The sequence below is a fragment of the Dipodomys merriami genome, unplaced genomic scaffold, assembly GCF_024711535.1.
Source record: "Dipodomys merriami isolate MVZ:Mamm:240054 unplaced genomic scaffold, mDipMer1.0.p SCAF_20, whole genome shotgun sequence".
In the NCBI taxonomy this organism is placed as follows: Eukaryota; Metazoa; Chordata; class Mammalia; order Rodentia; family Heteromyidae; genus Dipodomys; species Dipodomys merriami.
In genome coordinates, this window is record NW_027203382.1 from 2,771,484 (window position 1) to 2,794,856 (window position 23,373).

Here is a 23,373-nt window from a genome sequence, read left to right on the forward strand (position 1 = left end):
AATGTACGTATTTTCCTGGGTTTTAACTGAACTAATCTAGGAATCATATTTTCTTAAAGACAATTTAGTATGTGTATATATATATATATATATATATATATATATATATTATTTACTTTGACTTTGCCTCTCCACAGAAATGCATATAGTATAAGGCATACTGCTGATATGCAAAGAATGCATGGTAAATTGAATCTACTTAAAGCATTCTTCATTTCTCTGTTTCTAATATGAATGTCTACCTGTTCATCTGCTTGTTTTCCTTTTGTCTTACTCTGTGTCTCTCTGCTCTCTAAGTTTCTCTGTCTGTCTGAGCATATCTCTCTCTCTCTCTCTCTCTCTCTCTCTCTCTCTCTCTCTCTCTCTCTCTCTCTCTCTCTCTCTCTCTCTCTTTCTCTCTCTCTCTCTCTCTTTCTCTGATTAGCAAGTGGTCCATGAAGGAACTAAATGAATTTGTATTCATTCTAATCTATGTCTCTGTTTCAAAGACTGAGTATGTCACATTCTAACTTGAAATGTTGTCTCTCATTTCTATTTAATGTATTCCAATCTAGATCAGAACTTGGAAATCAGTAGCCTCCGAAAGTTATCACAGGAATTCACTCTCAAAAGTGGAAGAGGAAGTGATGGTTCCCAAGAAGAAGCAATAGACCAGTGGGCCAGGAGGAGGCAACAATTCAAGGATGGCAAGAGATGCAGTTCAACAGGGGGCAGTTCCTTTGCCAGCAACATCACTGAAGGATCCAGTGAGTAGACTACTATCTTTCTTAAGCCACAGAAAAGGCAGCACTTTGCTAAATCTTAACCAATTTCCCTCCCTTGATTTTCAGATATATACATGTGATATATACATGTGATGGTACAAGGTTTCATTATGAAAGGTATTTTTAGAGTAATCAACTCTTTCTTTTATCCATTACAGGAAATCCTACTTGGTAAATTATATGCTTCACTAAAAGCATCTTGATAAGTTTCCTCTTTGCTTCAGATACTAAAATAGCTAACTCTAAGGCTTATCTACTAAATTAAATGTATATTCATCATGAAAGGATTAGTGTTGTTTTACAGAAATATATATGTAAAAGGAAACCGTGAACATATTTGATTAGAAGTAATGATTTTTCTTTTTATTTTAACATTCCTGAAAATCTATTTATCTATCTATCTATGTATATATGTTTTAATGAGATAGCACTTTTCTTGCTACAAGAGTCTTATTAAACTAGCATTACCCACAATCTACAATCAACTGAAAATGGAAGATATATAGGTTATCATTGAGGATATTCAACTGAACTAAAAATATGAATTAAAAATTATAGGGGGAAATGGAAGCAATGGTTCCAACCAATAATCATTGATACTTGGAAAGTTAAGACCAGAAGATTTGAGGCCAGCTGATGAAAAAAATTAGTGACTCCCCATCTTCACCAATAAAAAGATTGGCACAGTGTTATTTGCCTGTCATCCTAGCTATATTGTAGTCATAAATAGAAGGATTGTTGTCTGAGCTGACCAAGACAATAAGCTAAACTTTATTTGAAAATGAACAACAGTAAAATAAACTGAGAGCATTAGTCAACAAGCATAGACCCTTAGTTCAAATCTTAGTATTTCAAAAAGAGAGGAATGTTTAGTACATCTAATACATACCAGCCACTAATCTGGACCAGATACTAGCAATTAAAGTTAAAAGTTATTTACCCCACTAATAGGCTTTGGCTATCTACACATTATTAACAACCACAAACAAGCAAAGTTTAAAATATCCATAGCAATTGGCACTGCACTGGTGATTCAAGTTTATAATCCTAACTACTCATGATGCTGAGATCTGAGTACTGCCTTCCAGAGACAGCCTGAGCATACAAACTCAAAAGCCTCTTACCTTCAATTTAACCAGAAAAAACAATGCCTGATCTGATAGAATGGCATCGTAAATGAAGTCCTTGAATTTAAATTCCTACACCATCAAGAAGGAAAGACAGAAAAAAGGAAGGAAGGAAGAAAAGAAGGAAGGAAAGAAGAAGGAAGGAAGGAAGGAAGGAAGGAAGGAAGGAAGGAAGGAAGGAAGGAAGGAAGGAAGGAAGGAAGGAAGGAAGGAAGGGAGGGAGGGAGGGAGGGAGGGAGGAAGGAAGGGAGGGAGGAAGGGAGGGAGGAAGGGAGAAGGGAGGGAAGGAGGGAGGCCAGGACAGAGAGATGGAGGGAGAGAGAAAAAAGAGAAAAAGAAAGAAAAAGGAAAGAAGGAAAGAAAGAAAGGAAAAAAGAGAAAGGAGAAAGAGAAAGAAAAGAAAAAGAGAAAGAAAGATGGCATTATGATGAAAAGAATGTCTTTAGGAAAAAGTTAATAGTGAGTGCCCAAGGTAATGTCCTACATCCAGGCTGATAAGAAATACAGTTCATGAAAGGTAGTAGTATAGTTTACCCATAATAACTAGAACTTGAAAACAACTGTAAAAGAATTTGGAAAAGGTTCTACATAACTTAAACAATGTACTGTACTATCACCAGTACAACATTTTTCACATTCATGTGAAAAATAAAAAAGGAACTTTAAATAGTATATTTTTCCAGATAATTTTTATTCTTATTCCTTAATCAGTGCTCTAGTCTTGCAGTTCCTTCTTTTATTAGGCAGTAAGGACCAATGGTCTCAAATCCTAACTTGTTATTTTCACATATCCTATTGTGTAGGGACTTTATATTACCCTTTTATTGTCATACACCTTCAAAATACCTCACTAGTCAATCTATTTCTTTTAGACTTCCAGTAAAAGAATTCTATTGTTTCACCCTTTAGGCCTCAGGGGGAAAACAGCAATGTTAAATTCTTAAGCATTTGTCTCAAGCCAGGCTCTTCAATGGGAGATATCAGTTAGAAATGGGTTAGAATGATTATTTAACAAGTTCAGATTGATAGAATGGCAAAGTGAGGGCTGCAAGAAAACTAAAGGTGCCTGTTCATATTTTCTCTCAAAGAATTGATGGTTTGTCCAGACATGGTGATTCGTAACTATAATCCTAGATAGTGAGGATCACAGTTGTAGGCCAGCACAGTCAGAAAGCTAGCTGTTCTCTTCTCAATAAACAAGAGAGCATAGTGATGCACTTTTATTATCCCAGCTATGCAAGAGGTATAGATAGGAGCATGTCGAGCTAAGACCTGCTCAAGGTAAAAGCTGTGAGGCTGTGAGGTATAACCACCACCAAAACAGGCTGGTAGAGTGGTAAAACACCTGCTTAACAAGCACAAACCCAAGCACTACCAAAAAACATGTACTGTTTTTGAAGTTTATAAAATAAACAATAAAACATTTGCTTGGTCAAGAATCTCCTGGGAGTGTGACAGCAGAGTAAAATTGATTGGAATACAATGTAAGCTTGGGGAAATAGAATCATAAAATCCTACCTCCTTGTACAACTGATCTAAGCCTAAGGGGGGGAAAATCCCCTGGAATAGTAAAACTCTGCTATATCTGTGGAATAAAGTTATTTTCATCAACACGGGAGGATGAATGATAGTAAATTTTGGTTTTCAGTTTCCAAACTGTACAAATACTTTCTTCTCAATAATCTCTAAGTAAATACCTGAAATTTTATTCAGACATGGACCTCAAACTGGATTTCCCATATATCTTACACTATCACTCATATTTTCCTGGCCTAGCATTTGACAGACTTTCAGTCGTTATATATTTTGGTTTTCTTTTCCATATAAAGTTATAAACTTTGTGCTATGTATGTAAATTAAGTATCAGGTTCACTGTTTCTATGTTTCCATGTCCCTCAAAAGTATACTCATACAAAGGCATTAGTAAGAAATACAGAATTTCCTGAGGACAGGGAAAAAGAGATACTGGAGGGTTTATACTATATATCCCCAGGCAAACAACTTGAAATTTCTTTTCTATATTACTGTGCTTCAGAGGTGTCTGTGTGTCTTGCAGTCATCTAAGGAGTACCTTTATAGCATTGTTTTCCTTCCAACTCTCTTATTCATAAGTTTTTGTTTCCTTCTGTCTGACTTATTTTTTCTTGAACCTTGAAATTCTGTTTTATATCACAGAGAAACACAACTGCACTTCACACCTCTGAACTTGTGTAAAGAAGAATTACAAAGGCACTCAGCTGTCAAAACTACAATCGTACTTATCTTTAAAACTAAGAATAAAGAAACTGATGGGTGAATACTTGGATTATAGATATAAAAAACAGAAATAAAACTTTACATGTAGGAATAAAAATTGACTACATATAGCAACAGCTTCCCACTAATGCCTGGAAATATCTATTAAATTTATTTTAAAGGATACATAAAAACATCTTTGTAAGGCACCATGTATACATGAATATGCACTGTGCTATATAAATCATGATAGAGACATAGACTTCTTTATTGTGTTTATGGCAAAAAATATTCAAAAATCTTTTTCTAACTTTATATGTATATACATATATATATGTATATATATATTACTTATTTCTAATCTGTAATCATCCCTCTTTGGAAAAGCACACCAGATATTCTTACATTTAACAAAATAAGAAATCAGGTTAAATAGAAACTGTTTAATTTGATTACAGATAACTGTCATAAAGATTGAGACCAGTACTTTCTGCTTCACTGTGTCCTTCAGCTATCTAGACTCTGAGTAAAAGTCTATTTTGTCTGTTGTTTTATGGAAAAATCCCTAACTACCAGTAGTCTTAGACATCATGTTTGGTCTGGATTTCTTGAAAAACAATCATAGCTGTGCTAGCCAGCTCCATCGCTCAAAAAAACCAACTTGCACATTTTTCTCTCACTACAGTCCAGGAACAGCAGGTTGATAGCTTGAAATTAGCTGGAGTGAGTTTTAATATGACAGAATCTGGCTAACACTGCAAAAAAGTTTCTTGTTTTCCTTTTGGAGAGTCACTTAAAACATTTACCATTAGTCCATTTGAAATAACACAGGAATCCACTGTATAATTTATAGAAATTCAAATCTTTTGCCACAATAATATAAGTGATTTAATTAAATAATGATTGTGTTTTCTTTTGACTGGATTTTTGTTTTGAATGAAAACATGCCATTTTTTTCACATTACACACTAGAGAATTGAACTGTCTGCTATGTCTAATTTTCAGTTTATCCAAGGTATGTTATATTTCTTTGGAAACTTTTTGGTAGAGACGGCAATTCACCAAGAGCTGCTGGGGCTAGTATTGTTTAATGTGTGGTTTAAATTTTAACTCATTTATAGAGCCAGGATATGCTACTAATCCCTGACTTAAAAACTGACAGCTTTATTGAACATCATTATAGCTGGTGTTTTTCACTCTGTTAATCTCACTCATCTCTGACTTCCTACATAATAGCTGGAAAAGACATTAGGACTGACATGTTTATGAGTGTGGACACAGCCGATCAATCCATCCAGGCTGTGAGGAATGCTGACTAAAGCACACAGGTAAATAACTTGAAGGCTATAAATGAAAGGAGGAAGAGCCTGCAAAATGGACCTCCGAGTTGTATAATTTCAAATGGCTTCTGTATCACAAACACATGTGACAGGAATGTGGGTCTAATCTTGTGGATACTTGATAGCATATCTCTTCATTCAGCTATTAAAATTATTATGGAAGTGTATTTCCCAAGTATTAGTTGCCATGTAAAAGAAAGAGTGACAAGAGAAAAGAGACAGAGGAAGGGGGTGGAGCAAAACAAAAGAATTCTAACTCTTAATAACAAGAACTAATGTTTTTGGTGGTATGTTTGTTTTATACCAGGTACTACTATTATCCAGGATGTATTGTCAATTTTCCCAGTAGCAATACAGGCTAAGTACTGTGTTTTCACTCTCACTTTACTAAATAAAGTTTATGAGTCATGCAAAAGATAAGGTCAAGTGTTCAAGGTCACTAAACTATAATTAGCGGTGGGCTATGTTTCAAACTCAGACAACCAAACTGTCGTTCAAGCTTCTAAGCACTACAATTCACTGAATCTGCAAAACAATTCAAAGCATCGGTCTCTTTCTAGTAAAGTCTAAACAAGGGTCCTGTTGCATTCCATACCACTTTCTAAATCATCTCCTAATTACCTCTCTCATCACAAAGGTCTTCTTACTATATTCAAATTGTCCCTTTTCAACTCTTAAGTCTCCTTTTTGTAAATTTAGCTGTCACATGAGAAAAAAATATCGTATTTGTTTTTCTGAGTAGCTGGTTTTGTTTAACATGAGGATCTCATGCAAATGGCATAACTGATTTTTTTTTCTTTTGGATAGAATGAAACTGCATTTTGTGTGTGTGTGTGTGTGTGTGTGTTTGACATTTTGTTTATCTTTTTTTTTTCTTGGTCCCAGACTGGGACTCAAACTCTGTACCTGATATTTTTGCTCATTACCTAGCACTTTACCAACTGAGCAACACCTCCAACACCTTTATCCATTAATTTGTTGATGACAGGCTGATTCTATAACTTGTGTATTGTGAATGTACAATGAATGTGGATTTTCCTACATCTATATTGTACGCATTCCTTTGGTTATATGCCCACAAGTGGTATAGCTGGATCAGGTGGTAGTTCTATTTTTAGCTTTTCAAGGAACTTCCATGTTGATTACCATAGTGGCTGGACTAATTAATATTTCTAACAAAATATGTAAAGGTACCTTTTCCCACACTCCAGATCCTCATCCACCCCATATTTGTTGCTGATTGTTTTCTTGTTGGCAAGTCTACATTCTGACTGGGTAACATGCAATCACAACATTATTTTGATTTGCATTTCCTTGATAGCTAGAGATGTTGATCATTCTTGCATGCATTTATTGGCCATTTGTAATTTTTGTAAGGACTATCTGTCCAATTCATTGCCCACATGCTGGCTGAATTCTGTATTTTCTACTGTCTAGGGTTTTTTTTTAGTTCTTTATATATTCTGGGTATTAAACCTTTGCCAGATGAATAGCTGGGAAAGACTTTTCTCCCATATTTTGGGCTTCACCAGTTTTCTGGGCTATTTTCTTTACTTTGCAAAAAGCCTTATAATTTTTTAATTTGAAGCAATCCCATTTGTCTTTTTCTTTTTCTTTTTCTTTTTTTTGTTGGTCCTGTGACTTGAACTGAGATCCTGGTTGCTGTCTCTGAGCCTCTTTTTGCTCAAAGCTAGCATTTTACCACTTGAGCCACAGTATCACTTTCAGCTGTTTCTGAGTAGTTCATTGGGGATAAGAGTCTCATGTACTACTCTGTCTGGGCTAGCTGCGAACTGCTATCCTCAGATCTCAGCCTTCTAAGTAACTAGGCTTGAGCCACAGGTGTCTGGTTCTTTTATTTGTCAATTCTTAGCAAATCTAATTTTATTGAAAAAAAATTTGTGACAGATACATTTGGGCCTTCTTTCTCTTTGGCTCAAGATTCTATCAAGATTCCACAGCGACAGATGTTGAGAAATCTAGAAACTACAATTTTACAGCTGATGTGTGGCTTGTTGTATCCATGGATTTTAACACAAATTTTATGTCTCACTTTATATAAGAGTATGCTGATTAACTCCATCTCGGTAACCAAACGCATAGAGAAGTACTCATCCACATCTTGGTAAATAAATGCCCTGCTCTAAGGCTTCATGTATGCCAATGAAAACAATGCTCATTGTAATTTAACAAGCCACCCTCTGATCTTTCCATGATAGGGAGATAATTGCAGATCTAACATGGATATCTATTGCTGAGAGAAAAATTAGTAAAGATAAACCAATAGGTCAAGTAATTTATGTAAATTATACTTATAAATATTAAAATATAACTGAATTTTAAAGCAAAGCATATAGAAAATAAATCCAACAGGCAGTTACTTAAATACTTGGAAACTATCACTGCTGTAACTTTAGCAAATAGTACTGTAGCAATAAGATTTCATATAGCTACAAGGCTCAGAACAATGAGTGAATACATTGTTACAAATTCTTGGTTTACTTTTCCTTCCATTTAAAATCAGATATCATACATAAGCAGACTTACCCAGAATACAAAGTTTTTAAATTCTTAAAGAATTTTTCAATATATTTTGTAAAAGAAGACATACTAATTTGAAGCAGTCTCTTCTAAACTTTTCATAATTTTAATTCCAATGAGCAATACACCCCACAAAATTCTCATATCATTTACATTCCAACTTTATAATTGTTTAACATTTCCATGTTATCTTCCTCTTTTAAAAAACACAGTTTAATATTTTTTGTGTTTGTGCTGACATGGGGCCTGAATTTAGGACCTTGAGCTCATTTTATTTTTTTTTCTAATGGCTGGAATTCCACCATTTGAGCCATGTATGTAGCTCCCGTTAAATATTTCTTAATTGAAATGCTTAAGACCAACAGTGTTTGTGATTTCTGGGTTTCTTTTTTGATTCTATTTTGGAGAATTTGTATATACATTGTATTTATATGTACTTTTATTTTGGAGTATTTGCATATACATAATACATAATATATTTGGATAAGATCTAAATCTAAACATAAAACTATTTTTTCATGTATGTGTTATGATTTTATACAGTATTTTCAGTGCACCTTTATTTTGATTGAAACTACCAATTCAGTATCAAATGTGGAATTTTTCTGCTATTATGTTGTCATTCAAAAGGTTTCAGGTTTTGCCTTCTAAATTTCAGATTTTCTGGACAAAGTTGCTTGTTCTGCACCTGATTTCCCCCTCCACAGGTCATATGTCTGTGCCATGCTTACCTCCCTCTCTCATACCCCATCTTCTCAGAGAAAGTTGGATCCCTCCTTGGGTCAGGCTAATGATATTCTTTCTTTAGCTTTACCCCTCCCGCCATCCAGATTCACGCTGTCCTTTCTCTAAACTTTTACTTCATCATGAGCCCTGTCTAACTTATTGTCCTTTCTCCATTGTACACAAGATTACACCTGTACATGAGAGAATATTTGTTTTAAATCAATTTAATTCAATGAATGAATAAATGTACTTGAAGCAGCTTAAGCCACAGAATGAGTAGGATGATTTCATTTGAAGCATAAAATTTAAAAGGTCGGGCATTAAAGATATTTGAGAATTGAAAAATAATGACATTTGTATATCTTCTTGACTGCAAGACACTATATTCTTGCATACTTTGTCAAAATATCACACCTAAAAATTACTATACAAGTCAAACTTACATATAATTTGGAATCCGTTGTCCAATTTATGTGTCAGGAAAACAACTAACATTTACTCTTGTTAGTTCTCTATTAAGAAAACAAAATGAAACTATTAGGGTAAGAATAGGAACCATTAGTAATGATTCTCCAAAGAAAACTCAGTGATAGCAGATGAATGCTTCCATAGAGAAGCAGAAGTCCCACTGGGCACTATGGGATAGGCCCAAGGGCAAAAGTAAAGTATTTTCCATAGAATTTTTCTGAGGAAGGCACAGTAGCAACTTGGATATATAGTAAGTATGTGAGGAGAAATGAAAAAAGAGAAGAAAATAAGAAGATATTCTGGGAAGTGGCACTGTGGCTCAAGTGGTAATGCTCTAGACATGAGCTGAAGAGCTCACAGAGAATGCTCAGGCCCAGAGTGAAAGCCCCATGACAGATGTCCTCCCCCCCAAAAAAAAATGAATCAAAGAAAATATTCTGTTGTATATAAAGAAATATTGTAGTTATCAAGTCCTGCGCTTTCCATGGCATTTAAGAAATTCATGCAATGTTGGGCAATGTTGGATCATGCCTGCCTGTAATCCTAGCTACTCAGGAGGCTGAGATTTGAGGATCACGATTAGAAGCCAGCCTAGGCAGGAAAGTCCACGAGACTCTTATCACCAATTCAACACTTTGAGAGACAGACTTGAGCGACAGAGTGCCAGACTTGAGCAAAATAGCTCACCCCCATAATTGACAAAAAAGAAAAGGAGAAATAAATTCACACAAATGGCTCTATCTTTTCTTTATATTGTGGTGTTGCTTCTTTTCTCTTAAAAGACTGAAAGGCTTAGAACATAACATTGTTTAGTTTTACAAGCCACAAAAGTAACAGAAATTCAGTCTTACTTCTCCAGCTGATCCAGGTTTCCACACTATCAAAGACATTTCGGCATAGAAAACCCAAATTGCTATGTTAAAACAAAACAAAACAATCAAACAAACAGCAATACACCAACAAAACGAAAAGATCAGTTGAATCAAAATTTACATGACTCCTTGTTATTTATCTGCTTTTCTTTGTCTACTTCATTATTTATCTATGTTTGTGTAAGAACACAGTGAACTTTCTAGGAAATGCTTTTGCAGTACATTTAGCCCAAAGATAGGGATGGATTTCCCATTTTGTTTCCTCCATTTAAACTTAATCCTTTTTCTTATGCTTGATGTTTTAAAAAAATGTAACAGCTAATTCTTAGATTCATATTGTTTCCTATTTACTCCTAAATACTAATACATAGACTTTTTTTTTAAAATGTACCTTTCCATATGATTCCTCTACTGAAGGATTTATCATGCAGCCTCTTCATGGTGCACAAACTCCCATGCCTTAGGCTTATATCAGTACTGGCTTAGATTTACTTATATTTTTCCCAAGAGAAAAGCCCACAAATTTAGATGCTTGTCATGAGGCTTACACTCTTCATTAACACCATCTTATTGGCTGCTCTCTCACTTTGCTCAACAATGTGCTGAATCTTCTTTCCAACTAGTGCGTAATTTATACTGTCACATTTTCTGCTTCTCAGTCACGTCAGATGATGGTCGTTCTATGGATTTTGGCTCTCGGGTTGATATTCAAGACAAAGGATTCTACACAGAGAATTTTCATTCGGCAGCATGGGTTTTCCGAGGGGATGATGGGAATCCTGAAGATAGTCCCAGATGTCTGAGTAAAAAACCACGACCAACAGCTGGTAAGGATGCTACAATTACTGTAAAATAGTGCAAGTCTCTGAAACTGTTTACCTCTAGTTAAAACTAGGTGGAGAGTTTGGGGAACTGAAGTATGTATGCAACAGTACACTCATACACACAGATTTATATATGTATGTATATAAACACACATATAGTATATTTCTTTTGTTTGCAATACTGAAATTTGAAATCACAGGCCTTATGCTTTCTAGACAGGTGCTCTACCACTTGATCCATCCCCCCAGCCCCATATAATATGTGTCTTAATATCATGAAGATATCTGAAACCATTAAAATGAAAACTTTTAAAAGGTACTCCAACAGGATAATAATTCCAAAATTGGAAAAAAGATTGATGTTAACAGAATGAAGAGGAGTTGTCATCCTACCAGTAAAAAAATACTTACTAATTTAAAAGAATATACTTATGAGGAAAAAACAAATATGTCATATTATCCTGACTGCTCTAGATAACTATTTTTTGTTTCTGCATTATCTTTTTATTATGCATACTTCTTATTTTTAATATATAAAATATGTATATGACATGTATATTGATTTTGATATATGTAACATTATATTGATTTTGCAGTATGTAATTTTATATGCTTCTGATATGTATTTATATAGATTTCAATACATGTTATTTTATAGCCAGCTTTTTTTTTTTCTGGTCATGGAGCCTGAACTCTGGGCCTGGGCCTGGGCACTATCCCTCAGCTCTTCAGCTCAAGGCTATGCTCTACCACTTGAACTGGAGAGCCACTTCTGGCTTTTTCTGCTTATGTGGTGCTGAGGAATCGAACCCAGGGCCTCATATATGCAAGGCAAGCACTCCACCACTGAGCTACCTTCCCAGCCTCTATAGCCAGCTTTTTATTTATAAAAATACAAGCACATACTAATATACCTTTACATAGTAATGTAATTATAAGATTTGAAAACTTCACTAGTATTTTAAGGTTAATGTTCCATGATATTTCTATGAGAGCAGTTTTAGTAAGCTAAAAATTAATTGATTGTGACTTAAAAATATAAGAATATCAATTCTAGCATGTGAAAGATTTATATTAGTCTCAAACAGGTGCCAAGCTCACCTGGATTCAAACTCAAAATCTTAGCTACTCAGGTGGCTGACATCTGAGAATCAAGTTCAAGCCAGTCCAAGCAGTCAAATCGAAGATACTCTGACCCAGCAAAAAGCTGGGACTGGAGGTGTAGCTTAATGGTAGAGAACTAGCCTTGAACAAACTAGCTAAGCAAGAATCCAAGGCCCTGAGTTCAAGCCCTAACACTAACAAACACACAAAATACTTGGTTTAAGTCTTTATTATATAATTTAAGGAATAGAGCTTTTGTGTGTTTTTAACTTATGGATACAAATAATCTTGATAAATAAACAATTTCATTCAACAAATCCATGCTCAAAGTATTGAAAGATAGTTGCTAAGATTAAACAGAAGTGCCCAGATTGCAAGTATGGCAAGTTATATCAAGACACATATTAGAGTTTAAGCATATTAAGTACAAGCATCAGAATATGCTTGGTTTTAACTTATCTCAAATTATGTAGAAAAAAATGCAATTATTGTAACATTGTTTTATTGAGAGTAAAATAGAACTTTTCTTAGTTCTTTTCTTATAAATATTATGAAATTCAAGAAATTAATAAGGGAATATTATAAGTCTAAGTAATTTCTATGCATAAGAAACCATGAGTTTTATATTTCCACACTTAGAATATTTATTTACATCATAATATACTCAAATTAAGTTTAATTATCCATCAATAAATAAGGACAGCATTGTACTCCCATCCTTAAAACATTGATATTAGGGGTTTTGAAAATTAACATAGTTTGTGAGCCTTAAAGTTTGAGTTAAAAAAGATAAATAAACTTGATAGAACTGCTATGCATTGAGCCTATTGCCAACAATAGTCTGTTGCACAGTTTAAAATGTTTTTGCAAGAGTAAATCTCACATCACATTCTTACCAGGCTAAAATATTTTTTTCAAAAAGAAGGAAAACAACAGCAATAAAAGATTAATGATAAACATATAGAAGTAGCCTTGAAAAATACATTTTCTATACTTAAGTTTTGAATAATGAAATAGAACAAGAATCTAGAATGGAAAGATATTTTTAGGGTCAGGAACTTTATTAGTTCATTGATGTATCCAAAACACTTAGAACAGAACCTGTTTCATCATAAGAAACTAATACTTATTTGTTGAATAAATGATTGAGGACAAGATAATAAGTACTACTGAAAAAATAACTAGCTGTTAATCTCCACCCTGACATAAAATATCATAAATAATAAAAAAAAATATAAAGGGCTCTTTCTGCCCATCTTGACTAATTTTGTCTTCCTCAATTACTTTTCTTAATTTTTATAAAATTTTGCTTAATGTTAACTAACATATAAATAAATACTCAAATGTATGACTATGTATTCATACATAATTACATAGAAATTATATACAATTTATGTAATACACTTCCAAATCAACAAGAATTAAATGTTTCCTGTGGAAATCTAAGAACATAAAGATTAATAAAATACAATTCTTGTCACATTACTGTAGTCAAAACCTAGCATACAATGTCTATGAAAAATGAAATTGAAATGACTAATATTGTTAATAGTCATTCATAAACAAAGATTTTACTCAATTTAGTATCATTTACATTGGAAAAATTCAAATAGAATAGTTTTCTTTTGTGTGTATAAATATATTTGCATACACAGTGGATATACATATATTAATGTATTTGTGTATATGGGTATCGATGTGAAAGTGTTGTAATTTTACAAATGAATTTCATGATACTATTAGTTGTATGAAACCAAGTTCAAAACTGTGATCCATGTCCTTTCTTATTGCTGTAAAGACTTCAAGTATTATATACAGCCAATGCATGCATTCTTGACTATGGTATAAAGAACAATAACCAAAAAGAAAAAAGAAAAAAAAGAAACTTGGAGGAAAAGTGAGCTAACGCAAATGTACCTTTTTAAACTAAAAACTTTACTAACTAAATACCAGATACTATTATCTGCTAGAATGTATTTTGTGAAGATAAATTTGGCATTGTATAAAGAAAAATTCCAATCCTTAATTTCCTAAGGATTCTCTTGAGTTGGAGAAATAGTCAAGTAAAGGCTCCATCACTACAAAAGGTATACATGAGTTATATGATGTTTATGGAAATATTTGCTCTTCATTTGAATTTTTACAACCAGCAATATGATTCTAAGAAAGTGTTATCAATGGGATAAATTACTTGATACTATACCCTATGGTCTCTGAAACAACAAAAGTATTCATTTCTAGTTTTTAAGCAGCTGTGTGGCACTTATAGATTATCCACTAGAGAGTGTCAAGGGGAAACAGGACTATAAATCCTTAAAATCTGAGAAAATTGTGTTCAGAATGGGAGGGAAACATGTTGCAAAACATTTTGATTGTGTTTCTCCCCCAGGAGAGCTCTACAGTTGAGCCTACCCGTTAAAGACTTTATTGAATTGTTTATTCTTTCATAACATTGTTGACATTCAATTTGTCTGATTGAAAAAACAAAACCAAAGAAATACAGCCTCGAAAACAAAAGCTATCTTAGCAGTCCCAAGCAATAAAAAACAAACAAAACAGCAAACATGATTTGATTTGAATCAACACAGTAAAAATATTCTGATAAACAAATATCTGTTGGGTAATCAATCTGTCAAAAGCAGAAGATAATATCAAGAGAAACCTAGAGGGAGCAAGAAGTCTTGACAAGTAGAGATATTAGAAATTATTTTTCAGCAGTCAGAAATGGGATTTCTGGTTTTCTTTATGTCGTGATTAGCTGCCAGCCTATAACAAACTGCTGAAATATTAATTCCAAAGTCCTTAAATTTCCCTGTCTGCTCCTTAAATTCTGATACCCAGTAAGTGGCAGATCAGTCATACCAAAAAAGTTTGTATTAACAAACTGGAAAAATTATTCTAGAAGAATAGAAAGAGGACTTAGATTTTAGAGATGGAATACATCAGACATAGTGGGGTTTTTCCCCAAATAATAATAATATAATAATAATAACAACAACATAATAATAATAATAATGCAATGTATTTTCTTCACATATTTTATTAAGTCAAACATTCCTTCAGGAACTCACAAAAAGAAATTTCATCCTTCCTTTCAAATATTTGCCAAATTTGCAGCTAATATCTACTGCATCAAGTCCAGGTGAAGATGACCTCTTTATCTGTTTTTTGCTAGAGTCCCTGAATCTAGGAAAACAACTAGGGACATATTAAGTACCAAATAAATGCTTGTGAATGCATGACTTCTGCAATCAGACTGAAAATGACCCTTAATGAGATTAATACCTGTTTGTTTTGCCAGAATTTTTTGCTCACTATCTAAAGGAGTTGACTTATTTCTGATCATGTTTGAGTAGATGGATTAACCTGTGTAATTTCTGCCATTCTTCATTGGACATTTAATTGGAAAAGTATTGATTTACCTTATAAAATCTTGTAGAATTTTTAGTAAAATAAAAGACAAGTGATCTTACAAATGCCTCAATTTTCATATATGGCAAAATGAGGCGGAAGGGAGAGAAGAGAAAAAGGGAGGGGAGGAAGAGGAAAGAGGAGGAGGAGGAGGAGGAGGAGGAGGAGGAGGAGGAGGAGGAGGAGGAGGAGGAGGAGGAGAGGAGGAGGAGGAGGAGGAATTATTTCTCCAGATGTCAAGCACACAGTCACCTATCTCCTCCTATCAGATGGTCAGGGATTCCACATCAAATGGGAGACTAGACTGAGGTTCTTCCCCACCCCGTTAATATCATTGTCCAGCATTTTAAAAATTTCCAACTTTCTATTAGTTTCTTAAATTAGTTTAGTTCTGGTATATTTTGCCTATATTATGGCATTCTATAGCAGACTCTGAATATAGACTTAAAGAGACAATCCCTGCAATGAAGCAATGCTTTTGATTTTCAATGTGGAGAGCAATAGCAATATCTCTGAGAAATAAAAGTGGTAAGATATAAAAGAAAAATTGAAACAAAGCACCAAACATATATTATTCTAACATATTTATATTCTAATATATTTATATTTCAGGGAACTCTATTAGATTTTAAGTTTAAGGTATTGATTTATCTTTCTCCTTTTAATAGGTCGGCATTCTTATCTTATAACTAATTTTCTGACTTTTTCCCAGAGAACTAATACTACACTTATCAAACATCTACTGATGGATATTGGAAAGCTTATCATTATACTTTATTATTATATACTCATTATTCTCTTAGTATTATGTTAGCATTTTGCTCCAGTGGACTTGTCCTGAAGTTTCACAAAATACACATAATTTTGGAGCCTTGGTATAGTTTTTCACTCAACATGTTTATTAGTATTTAAAAGTGAATCTTGTGAGATCAATTACATTCTTCAGGGGTTTTATCGTAGTCTTGAGCTATGGCATAAATTGAGTTTATACTTTTTTAAAATAGGAATTGAAATGCAATTATATTTTAAAAGACAAAATACTTACTGGGAACATCTCACTCTATAGAAACTGTCCTTCCAAAAAAGAAAGGAACAGGTTTTAGACAGTTCTGTTCTACACCTCTGAAGAGTAATGACTTAATAGAATTCTGAACATATTTGTTTTTATACTTGTGAGGCTTTCCCCTTCTAGAATTCAAACTGGGAAATTGTATTTAGGAGTGGTTAATCAGATGTTAAAACATCTCAGGACAGAGGAAAGTCAAGAAGACTCACTAATGAGCTGAAGTTATGAATAAGCTGAACTCACTGACAAACACAAGCTGTGAGAAAGCAATACCGCTACCACACCTCCTGGACACACATATGCATGCCCCTATACACACATGTACAGGGAATGAGGTAGCAGGAAGAAAAGCAGATGGAGTCTTACAGAGCCACATTAATTAAAGATTGCTAGCCTAGTGTAAAAAATCTGTGAATACTTGCTGTGAAGTTCTTGGAACTCTATGACTTCAATCCAGAGCAATGCAAAACTTAGTTTCTGCTAGACTGAATTTCCTTGTTTCCTTCTGAGAAGACCCAAACTTCAGTCTTACTTAGGTTCTGATGAAATCTGAATATATGAATACAGATTCAGTTTTCTCACTTGCATGTATAAACTTTGACTATAAGTGACTCCAATGTGTACAGCTCGGATGCTTTCAGGTAGCTATGACAGATTGGATAGGAAAGAAGCCTCAATACCACGCTAAGAGTAGTAAGTACTATTTCTTAGTCAACTTGTAACAGACAAGTGTTTAACCTTCATGAATAAGTTTCCTCCCGCCATAGGGGAAAAAATAGTAGATCATTGTGAAGATAAATTAGATTGTACTTTCTTCACAGTAATTATGTCTGGCATGTAATACACAGCAAGTGAATATTATCTATGTCCTAAACATAATTAACTTGTACCACCTAAAAATTAACCCAAAACAATGCTCTCTTTGCTTTCTTTTCAGTTCGTGAGCGAACTGTGAGACTATTCAAAGGAACTGGAGATTATCCCTGGGGATTCCGAATTCAGTTCTCCAAACCAATCGTGGTAACTGAAGTAGATACCAGTAAGTGGTCTCACAATAAAAGATGTAACTCATACCAGAACAATCATCTCAACCTTAGCAAAATATGCCAAATAGCCTTCATTATCATAATTATGTAAAGATTATATATGCAATAGAAGCTTCCTCTAAACCTCAATTTACCAAAAATTCATGATGATTGAGAACTGCTCACATCCTGAAAACTTACTTTTTTCAGACTGCTTTCCTGATGGAATTTACATCTGAAAAACGTGGATATTAGTTGATCTTCCTACTACAGAGGCCTACTTGTACCTGTAGAACTGAAACTCAGTTCTGGAGATAAGAAGGATCTTTTAGGCATATGCCCATTTGTCAGTATTTAAGAGTTGCCAGGAGGAGTCATATTCTCTCTAAACTGTTTTCCCTATGACTTATCAAAAATGATTACTTCCTAATATGAAAATTAGGAATTCATAAACATTTGATACAATGTGCTTATTTGCTAATATGCAAATTAGAAAGTCACTTATATAATGAAAGGATTTTTGTCCTTCTGATTTCTTATATGAGAAGAATCTGAGATCAATGCTTTGAAAAACTCATAGTAAGAATAAGGTTGGTAAGAGTAAAAAATAAGTATATCATAGCCAGTATGATGCATTATGGGAGAAGTAAAAGATAATCACAGAAGAGACACGGGGCCACTTGGGAGCATTTGAATTACCTTATTACTAGTTATTTTTCTGTTTTCTTCTCTGGTCTTAGTTTCCCAAAATCAGACCATGCTTTACCTGCCATTTTATCCTCAATGCTTCATGCAATGTCCAAGGAAAACATTGTCAGAAAACAATGTCTGATGAGTAACTGGAAGTATATCGATTGGTGAAATGTAAAGGTTCAGTTTCCTCTATGCTGCAGAGGACTATCTGAGTACTAAGAAGATATCTATTTTATATTCATTTGTGTTTGAAGGATAAATTTACTGATTGATAATATCAAGTAGGAATCAATTATTTTCACATGGTATACAAAAGTACCACAAAGATACCTATTCTAAAAAGAAAACATTTGAGATTTATTCTTTTTGGTCATCTATATAACAGAACTTTAAAACCTAGTATTTTCACATCTATTCAACAGAAAAAAAAACATGCTAAAGATTACAAATTGCTTAAGTTGTTTTAATTTTTTTAATCTATAACCATGATGACAACAAGAATCAGATGTCAGAATTTCTGCCTTAAAAACCTGAGTTCTAGTGGGGAGAGGGTGGGCGGGGGGGGGAGGGAGGGAAGATGGGAAGGGATGGGAAGGGGAAACAAAAGAAGAGGCAACAATGCTTGATAAGAAATGTACTCATTACCTTGCCCCATGTAATTGTAACCCCTCTGTACGGTATTTTCACAATTAAAAAAAAACTGACTCCTATCACAACAATTTATTTCATTCAGGACTTTCTGTTGCAAATACTGTAACATCTGACTCAGAGTGTTTTAGGTAATGAAGGAAACTAGTTAACTGACAAAAGTAGAAAGTTCTGAGATGACACCGGCATATGATTTATTTCAGTGGTTCAGCTATTTTATGAAATACATAAATTTTCAGACCCTTCTTGTGATGGGCTTCCCCTTTGGGTCCAAACAATCTCAACACTTGTAGCTCTCCTATTACAATTCACAGTGTTAAAGAATGAGTAGGGGGAAAGAGACGTGAAGACTTCCATACAAATATCCTTAGCTTGCTATGACTCCTGTGGACCACGAAGGCCAAAGGCAAAGAGAATAAGAGCATTTTGACTGAATTTCAGGAAAAGCAGGGTGCTCCCTGGACCAGAATCTTTACCTTCCACAAGCTTTCATACAAGGCAGTAATGTGAGATCTAATGGAACTCTATAACCTCCCAGCCTCAAGCCACACTGATTCAAGTTACGCTCCGTACCCAGGGACTCAAAAACAAGAATCACACAGATAAGCAAAGCTTCAGTAGTTCACACTGAGGGCTCTTCTTGATCTGCTAGTATTTGACACCGAGTGGTTTTCTTTAAAAATCCTTCTGTACATTTTTTAATGACTTTGAATTTGTTTAAATTGTGTTGTAAAGGTTATGATGTACACAGGGGTTAGTTACATAAGTAATGTAATGAGTATAATTCTTTTTGAACAGTGTTACCTCCTTCCCCATTTTTCCCACTTCCTGCTCCCCAGCTCCCCTCTCTCACATATTGTAAAGTTCATTTCCAACATAGTATGATCTTGAATTTTTATGGCTTGATTTTGGCCTCATTTTTTCTCAAGCTAATATTAAATATGTGAAAGTACCACGTGGATTCTTCTTAGCTACACACTTGGATCACTTTGTTTTTAATACTAAAGTGTTTATAGGATAAGCAGAGCTCAGTCATTTAATGATATAAAATAACATTTTCAGTTGTCTCTATTCAATTTACCTTACCAACATATCTTTCCCTCTCACATTGAGTTCTGAATCAAATCCAAATTTTTGTCTTCTTTCTTAGCAATAAAGACACCTGACCTTTTGTTTAGGCACTGTAAGTCCAATCCAGTCTAATAATCATAAACTACAAGTTGATCCAATGTAATCATCAAAATTTTAGAATTCTCTTCCAATCTACTTTCCTACCTCAGCCTCTCTCAGACTTCTAACAATAGATCATCTTTACTATTTTCTGTTTTCCAGAAATCCCATCACTGCACTTCCAAATGTACTTGAGCTTGTATCTTTTCTTTTTTTCCTGCTCCTCTTTAAAGCCAGACCTTCCTCTGTGTTGTTGATCCCTTTAGTTCCAATTAGCTTCAAATACACTTAAAATAAATGTGCAAGAGTTTGGAGGAAATCATTGTGACCAGACAAGGAAAGAGAGTGTTCTGAGAACAACAGTCTTCAGATCATGCACCTGAAAGATGAAAATAAGCAGGACTGGATAAAGGAGAGGCTCAAACTTCACAGTCCAATTGTGACAAATTCTGAGGCAGGTCAATTAGGAACAAGTATTTGGTCTAGAAAAGCATATCCATTGAAGGACACCACCCTCCCCTTCTTTTCCACTTCCCAATTAGCCCCAATACCCATTCTCTGCCGTCCCTCCCATGGGTAGTCTCTGGCTGGAAGCAATCCTGTGGAATATGGTCTCAATTTGAGATCAGATGGGTTAAAACGGGGGGGGGGGGCAACTAAAGGCTGTATGTCTGTTCTAGTCCCCACAACAAGTATTTCTGGGCTATGTGTGGAAATTGTCATAAAGAATATGGATAGGAAGCCTTGGGGAAATATGAGAATTTATAAAATAATTCCAATAAAATACAAAGATTAGTACTTCCAAATTTTCAAGATAAAAGAAGAAATCAGAGGACACCTAAATTAACAGAAAAGCGTTGTCTTTTTTTAAAATGTCAGTTATTTCCTAAATTTATCTATAGGTATAGTCAAAATAACAATTCTAAAAAATTCTAATAGTTGTTTATGTTTTAGCACAATTTTTTTAGAAAATGTAATCAATTATATTCAAAAGCCAAGGGTCAAATTTAAAATAAAAGTTATTTTATTCAAGAGAAAAGCATTTTATTCTATAATGAGATATTCAGATGCAAACACATGTTATATTCTTCCTTTGGTGTGAATGAGTTTCAAATAAAGTTTAGTGTATCATGTATAAATATATGAAATATATGCGATACACATTTATACATATTTTATACATAGTTGAGCATATATGCATATATTATAACTATAATATATGTGTATTTTTATTAAAAAGATAGTAACTAAGGAAAGGATCTAGTCTTCCTCCACCATTGTTGGGATTCAGGGCTGAAAGAGTAAACCCAAACAAGTGAGCACTGAAAGTTACAGAAGGACTTGGTGACAGGGCTCAGATGTTAAAAGATAAAAATTGTCCATTTTGTTTAGGGTCAACTTGTCCCCTTCGTGCCCTTCAAATAAAACAAAATAATTGTGCATTATCTTGCTTATATTTTATACACACAAAGACAGGCAACTTTTTAGCATAATGTGGCTTCAGAATGCTTTACTATAGTTTTAAAGAAATTGTCTTAAAAATAACGAATGTTTATTCATGAAGAATGTATTAATAGACCTTTGACAGGTTCAATTCTACTTTCCACATCCTCTCTCCTCTCTTTTCTTTTCCATTACCAAGCTTTACCCCTCATTTCACTCTCTAACTTGACTAGATTAGTCTTCCAAGAAACAAAGGAATTTATAAGTAATATATTACACTTTAAAAATCAAATAGGCCTGACATTATAAGTTCAATATTGTTTTATCACAAACTTATGTGCGCTTTTTATACCTGCCTTTCTATAAAAATAAGTAAATTTGGTTTAATAAAATGTATGACTTAATTTCTGATCCTTTATATTAATTGTTCAGCTGAGGCACTTAGCTGTATCTCCATCATTCAAATGTGAAATAAGTAATACAGGAAATAGTTGTTTTGTTGGGAGATCTTGAGGTTTGTGCAGTAGGAAAAGCTGAGCACATCTTTACTCTAGCAAAAATGGTGCAATACATGAGGTTTTATTCAACAGAAGAAAGTGCAGTCCTGACAAAGTCTCACATAGCTGCTGAGTCTACTTCTCTTCTTTAAATGTAGTCTTCAGTGATGAAGAGCATCCTCTGAAACGCATTGTCTACTCAAATCTACTAAATGAGGGGTTAAGGGACTTAAAAATTATACATATTTTCAGCCCTTCTGAGGATCTTATTCACACGATAAAACATTGTTCTGGATGCAGTAAAGAGGCTTAATTATACACTGTAGATAAAAGATAAAGCGAGGAGACCTGTAGGTGGGATGGAAATGATTATCTGTAAGTATATAGAGACTGAGCTTGCTGTGAGCTTACATAACTAATTGCCCACACCCGGCTGGCATTTGCATGAACATTTTCTATGAAAACCTAAATGCTTGCGATATCTGTTGGCACAAACAAAAGAAACAGATGTTTCAACTTTGATACCAAGCAAACTTGAAAAGAAAACTATACATTTAAGGAAAGACAAACCATAGAGGAAATTATAACTGAGTCCCATCTTTTTAGAAGCCCTAGAATTTAAAATGCTACTCTTAAAGTATAAGTGTTTTAAAATAGAAAGTACCAGCTCATTTTTTTCAATCATATGGTTTTCAGATTTTTCATTATATGCAAATACCATGAAAAGATGAAGTAACAGCATTTAGATCTTCATAGTAAACTTAGACCTATACACTTGAATAGTCTTTGTGGAGAAATGTAAAATTACAAAACCATTGTCTTGTGTTCTTCCAACTACATTCATTCCTGAATGCTTCTGTCTGCTTCCAAAGCCAGTACCAAAAATAGCAAACATCTGTTTGGTATGTTATAGTATTATCTTGAAACACTTCCTCAAAAAGTTATGTTTCAAAGTCCAACTATAATTCATAGGTAAAAGAAAATTTTGTAAGTTGTATTACAAAATAGAGTAACATAATCAGCTTTATCTATAATTAAAGTTAACATCAATTCTATCCAGAAGAGTTACACTTCAAGAATAATTTTATTCACATAACTCAATAACATAAAGATACCACAATTATAAAATGAACAGAATCTTTGATTAACTATTTTTTGGAAGAATAAATACAAATAACTAATCAACAAATGAACAATATTTGACAGCAGTTGTCATCAGAGGAATGTTCATCAAAACCACAGAAATGCCACTTTATAACCACCGAGATGCCTATAATAAAAGGCCAGATAAATTCTGGCAAGAGTAAAATTCTGATGATAATATTATATTCTATAAACATTTTGGAAAATAGCCTAACTGTTTTTTGAAAACTTACTTCTAGTGTTTCCATTTGAAACAGTAATTACATTTCTAGAAAC

The 23,373-nt window shown here is 33.8% G+C and overlaps 1 protein-coding gene across 1 annotated transcript in view; it reads left to right on the forward strand.

The window, feature by feature from the left end:
• LOC138832857 (uncharacterized) overlaps positions 1 to 23,373 on the forward strand; it is a 111,712-nt gene that overhangs the window by 14,580 nt on the left and 73,759 nt on the right. The window contains exons 4-6 of the mRNA XM_070030973.1: positions 555 to 746; positions 10,733 to 10,900; positions 17,416 to 17,517. Of these exons, the coding sequence (XP_069887074.1) occupies positions 555 to 746; positions 10,733 to 10,900; positions 17,416 to 17,517 (462 nt within the window). The remainder of the gene's footprint in view (positions 1 to 554; positions 747 to 10,732; positions 10,901 to 17,415; positions 17,518 to 23,373) is intronic.